Raw genomic sequence first — 5729 nt, 5'->3', positions numbered from 1 at the left:
AAAAAATCGAAAAATTTACACAAGTTTTAGTGTTATTATCGGCAAAAGCTTCAAATTTTGACCTAAAAATCAAAAGAATTTCAAGTTTACCCTTATTTTCATCGGTTAGAGAGAGGGAGAGGATCTTCTTTATACATTTTTAATGTCTCACATCAACACCAATATAGAGACACCTTTTAAAAACACTAAAATGAAAAAAAATTATATTTTATGTAATCAAATGGTGATGAAAAGAATAAAATGTAAACAAAAGGTACATTACATTTAATGTGATAGTGAAACTTTTGATGATGAAAGATATGCAAGTTTTCTCTACCAACTTCTCTATATGGCCTTCTTAAGCCAATTATCATGCAATTTACCCATAGTATTATTTTATTTACATATTAACTACTATGCATATATTTATACATCTACATACTATGATAAGGCCAACCAAGCATCAATCCACAACAACTAAATCTACTTGTTCAAAGTCGAACAAGTACACTCTACTTTGGCCTTGGCGTGCGAATGTGCTCTTGAGAAGTTGAGACTCAGTAAAGTTGCCGTTCTGTCAGGGCCCGCTTCTCTCTCTGCCTCACATCTCTCGCGCGCTGGCCGTCTCCCGCTCTCTCCTTCCGATTTTCCTCCTTGGCTCCTCATCCACGCCTTTCTCCCTTCTCGCAATTGTTGCCCATTGTCTCTTCTACCCTCCTTTGGCCCCACCTCTTCCCGATCCTCCAACAGCAGGCGCAGGCAACCCAACTCACCCACTCAGGTAGATGCGAGGTACCCACAATCTCATCTCTTCTAATTACTCCCTCATCCCGCACTCTCTTTCTACTCTTAACACAGATACCCCCCTCCCTCTGTCTCTCTCTCTCTCTCTCTCTCTCTCTCTCTCTCTCTCTCACACACACACACACACACACACACAATTGCTCTCTACACGCACTGCCCACACACAGAGTCGATCTCTCTCTCACACACGCACCCGCTTGCATGCTCACAGGTAAGCCCTTCACGAACTCTCTAGCACAGGTCAGCCTATCCTTGCAGGAAAACATATGCAGGCGGCTTCACTGCTTTGAACAGACGCGTTGCTGGATGATGGGGCCTCAAAGCTTGGAATCCTTTAAGGATAGAGCTCCTAGCAGGCACAAACAGATCAAGGCTTCAGACTGTAGTCTCGGTGCAGCGGGCTCATAAGGAGCGAGACAGGGTTTGTCCTCAAGAGCATACTCTGTGGTTCTCTTCTATTGGGCCTGAATGGCGGCACACACAATTGTGGCACACACAATTGTATGGTTTCGAAGAGACCTTCGGATTGAGGATAATCCTGCTTTAGTCGCAGCTGTCCGAGCAGGTCCTGTACTTCCCGTATTCATCTGGTCCCCTGAAGAAGAAGGTCAGTTTCTACCTGGCAGGGTCTCCAGATGGTGGTTAAAGCAGAGCCTCGTTCACCTCAATGAATCTCTCACAATCCTTGGAGCTCCTCTTGTCATGCGTCGAGCCAGCAATGTTCTGGCTGCCCTCTTGGAGATTAAGAAAGCCACAGGAGCAACCCAAGTGTTTTACAATCATTTGTATGGTATGCACATCCTGTCTATCTTCTAGCTTAACTGTATGTTTTGCTAAGGAGTGCATTTTATGACGAGGTCCGAGTTGTGCGGTTCATGATGTGTATGCCTAGGGTGTCGCACTGTACATTTAGTTAAATTCAATGGTATCTCACCACTGGAGAGTAGGTGTTCCAAGTGTAGATGATGACCTAAGACATTCTGCCTATGATGAAGCTCAAGAACTGACATTTTTGGGGTTTATCTGTTGTGCTTGACTGTTAGGTGTGGACGCCAGTGATGGCAGGTGATTGTTTTTTTTAATTTGATGTAGCTGTCAAAGGTTGCTAGCTGTATATGCAAAATTGTTGAATGGGACTCAACGCAGGAGTTCTCTCTTTCAGCTTTCTCACGTGTGTTCTTCCTTATTTAGTTGGTTTTCTGCTCATTCCAGATCCTGTATCCCTTGTACGCGATCATCGAGTGAAACAGGGGCTCTCTCAGGCAGGCATTATTGTGAATTCATTCAATGCAGACTTGCTGTATGAGCCTTGGGAAGTCAACGATGACAATGGGCAGGCTTTTACTACATTTTCCGGATTTTGGGCAAAGTGCATGGATATGCCAGCTGAGCCGGAGGCTCCAATTCTACCTCCCAAACGAATCTTGAAGTTTCCAGGTAAACGGTGATGGGAAAAAAAGGTGTGATGACAGGTTTCCCACTCTCTTTGGAAAAGGCTTTTGATTTAGTCTCACCATCTCCTCTTTTTGGCAGGACCCTCGCTAAGTTGCTCCATTGAGGACTTGGATCTGGAGGATGAGTTGGAGAAAGGCAGCAATGCATTGTTAGCACGGGCATGGCAGCCTGGTTGGGCCAATGCTGATAGGGCCTTGGAGTCATTCATCAATGGGTCTTTGATGGAATATGCAGCAAATAGACAGAAAGTAGATAGTGCCACCACTTCCTTACTATCTCCTCATCTGCATTATGGCGAGGTGAGTGTCAGAAAGATCTTCCATAATGTGCGTATGAAGCAGGTGCTATGGGTTAAGGAAGGCAGGGTGGAGGCGGAAGAAAGCGTGAACTTGTTTCTGAGATCTATCGGCTTTAGGGAGTATTCGAGGTATCTTAGCTTCAACTTCCCCTTCACCCATGAGCGCTCCTTGCTCTATAACCTAAAGTTCTTTCCATGGCGGGTTGACGAGAGTTATTTCAAAGCTTGGAGGCAGGGACGGACTGGGTATCCCCTGGTTGATGCCGGCATGAGAGAATTATGGGCAACTGGGTGGTTGCATAACCAAATACGTGTGATTGTCTCTAGCTTTTGTGTGAAGTTTTTGCAGCTACCGTGGCGTTGGGGTATGAAGTATTTCTGGGATACGCTTCTAGATGCAGACTTGGAGAGTGATGTTTTGGGTTGGCAGTATATATCAGGAAGTTTGCCCGATGGTCATGAATTGGATAGGATTGACAATCCTCAGGTGCAATTGCCAAGTGCTCTTCTCCTGGTAACTTGTGATATCTTTTACTGTTGATATATGAGTTAATACAGACATGTCTATGCAGATTGAGGGCTATAAATTTGACCCTTATGGAGAATATGTGCGACGATGGTTGCCTGAGTTGTCACGGTTGCCAACTGAGTGGATACATCATCCATGGGATGCGCCTCCTAGTGTGCTTCGTGCTGCTGGAATTGAGCTCGGGTCAAATTATCCAAGGCCCATTGTAGAGATAGCGGCAGCACGAGAGCGGCTTGAGCAGGCGCTTGCTGAAATGTGGGCAAATGAGGCAGCAGATAAAGCAACTCTGGCAAATGGACTCGAGGAGGGGCTGGGTGATACAGTAGAAGTGCAAGGGATGCGAAATGGGTTTCCTGCCAACATGGATATTGACAGAGGGCCAGGGGAAAAAGCCTTGTTAGTGAGGTCACCGCATGATCAAATGGTACCTAATGTTGGTGTAAGGAGGTCAACAACAGGAGCGGTTCAAGGGGGCGCAGCCGAACAAGGGAGTGCATTGCAAGCTGTTCTAAGGGAAGTGCCTGCTAATGGGCATGTTCAGGCGGTGCAGGCACAATCTCAAAGGATGGCTGCACCACCTATGGCTATGCAGAACGAATACGATGACACTCATTCTACCGCTGAATCGACCTCTGCAAGGCATTGGTCTCTAGCTATCGGTCTACCAGTCTGGTCGCAGTACGTCCCTGTGTGTCTGCACATGCGGCAAGACGATTCTCAAGTGCCTTTGGTACCAGATCTGCATCATGGTGTCATGTCTAGAAGACTTCCTCATGCGCCGCCCATGGTGAATTTTGAAGCAACTAAGGTAAATCATGTCAGTAAGTTTAACTTATGCAGCATTCTTTTAATTATCACATCATGCTTCATCATGGTTGAGTCTGCCCTGCATCTCTAGAGTTATGACAGAAACTCAGCACGCAGATCTTTATATTGATGTATGCTTGGGGGTGTGTGTGTGCGCGCGTGCATTTTATGTGTTATGGGAGCATACTTTGGTACCTAGCTCTGCACCCACAATTGGGCACTGACGACGCGAGTGGGGATGTAGTCAATACTTTGCATGATGGAGTGGACGGTTATATTGTTTTGTGGATGACAACCACGAGTCTATATCTTGCACTTAAATTAACTTACCTTCAATTTGGATTGAGAGTTAATTGCTTATCCTGGATTCATCTAGGTATACACATCAGACTTTGATTGAGAGTGAATTTAGGGCATCATTTTGATCATTAATGTAGTGTCTGATCTGTTTTGACTGTTGTATCTACAGACAAGTTCACTCTCAGTTTGAAGCAAGTATGTGCAATTTGCATGGAGACTATTCACCTGGTTCAGCTTGAGGAACGGTGCTGGCAACATCAGGAGAGTTGTGTGAATGTGCAAATAGCAAGTCATGCAGCTCTTTCAAGTGAGGAGTGCTGCCTCTTGCTGTGGCGAGTCGAAACAAAGGCTTAGCTAATAGTTATTAGTATCGTGAGACTGATGATGATTGCAGTGGAGAGTACTATAAAAGTCTGGAAAAAGCTTGTGGTTTTGTGAATCTATGTAGTATGCACTAGCACATGCATTCTTGGCTAATTTTACGGACACCCACTAGGATCAAAGCCTGGTTTCTCCTATAAAGTTTGTAAAGTTGAAGTTAAGGGTCAGCACTGTAGGGTTGTTGTAACATGAGGTAGTGTGGCATGGCAAGTGTTTATTTATTCATGTTGGAGACCCATCAAGCACTCTACACGCAGGGCTGACCTGCAGGGAAGGAAGGTTTAAATGATTGTTTAGAAGTGGAATGTCAATGAAGGGAAAGAAGTCGGTTCTTCTCTTCAGTGGATGGGCATGGCCAACATCCTGTACCGATTGTATGTGAACTGAGGTTTTCTTATGGTGTTGTTTACTCTTGGGAGGCAGCATCGCTCGTGCTGATGCTGTTTTGTCTTGTGTGGATGGTAAATATTGGAAGACTTCTTTTTTGTATCTTAGTTAGTTCTATGGTTTTTTCCAGATGCAGATGTTGTATCATGCTTTCATGTGTATTTTCCAGCAATTTTCTGCTCTCCTTTCTCTCTAACTTCTGATGTAAATGTCAGTTGAGTATGACATTGGTTGAAGCTAGATGTACTGTAGGGCTTGTATGTGATTCAGCACCAACAGCTAATTTGGGCGAAGGTAGCCTTACCTTTGGTTTACCTGTTTCAGTAGTCCAGTCAATTATGTGCTGTGTATTGTGTTGCACAAGAAGTTTTGGACAAATTCTCACAATAATTCCCACATTGTGACTTACCTCAACATCATGAGCTTTTGTGACGGAGGCACCGCATACCTAGCTAGGTACAATTGGGGTAGGGGACCGCCGGCCCGGGGGGGGGGGGGGGGGGGGGGGGGGGAGGGGCTGGTGATCCCTTGCCCCCAATCGTACCTAGCTAGGTATGAGGTGCCCCTCGAACAGAAGCGCATGATGTTATTCATTGTATGAAAAACACTGGAAAAGACTCCGTTTTCTTACATGAGAAAATTTCTAAAACTTGTGTATAATTGGGCATGCATTACATGCAAACTAAAAGTATCACGAAAATAGGCCTTGGATAAAGCCAACTTATCTCTTCTGACCTCTCCATGCATTTTTGATTGAGTATACCAGTTGGGCTTCATGCTCTACTCTTC

The 5729-nt window shown here is 45.1% G+C and overlaps 1 protein-coding gene across 1 annotated transcript; it reads left to right on the top strand.

Annotated features, from left to right (window-relative positions):
* The first annotated feature begins 694 nt into the window (after positions 1–694).
* LOC147457583 (cryptochrome-1-like) lies at positions 695–5047 on the top strand. Its single transcript, XM_086512445.1, has 5 exons — positions 695–1573; positions 1996–2220; positions 2317–3023; positions 3109–3873; positions 4342–5047. Exons 1-5 carry the CDS (start codon positions 1252–1254, stop codon positions 4360–4362), a joined length of 2040 nt encoding a protein of 679 aa, XP_086368571.1. The 5' UTR covers positions 695–1251; the 3' UTR covers positions 4363–5047.
* The last annotated feature ends 682 nt before the right edge of the window (positions 5048–5729 follow it).

This window comes from Adiantum capillus-veneris, chromosome 5 (genome assembly GCF_014529385.1).
Source record: "Adiantum capillus-veneris isolate H3 chromosome 5, ASM1452938v2, whole genome shotgun sequence".
NCBI classification, from domain to species: domain Eukaryota; kingdom Viridiplantae; phylum Streptophyta; class Polypodiopsida; order Polypodiales; family Pteridaceae; genus Adiantum; species Adiantum capillus-veneris.
The sequence above is the reverse complement of the archived record's forward strand: the minus strand, read 5'-3'. Positions and strand labels throughout refer to the sequence as shown.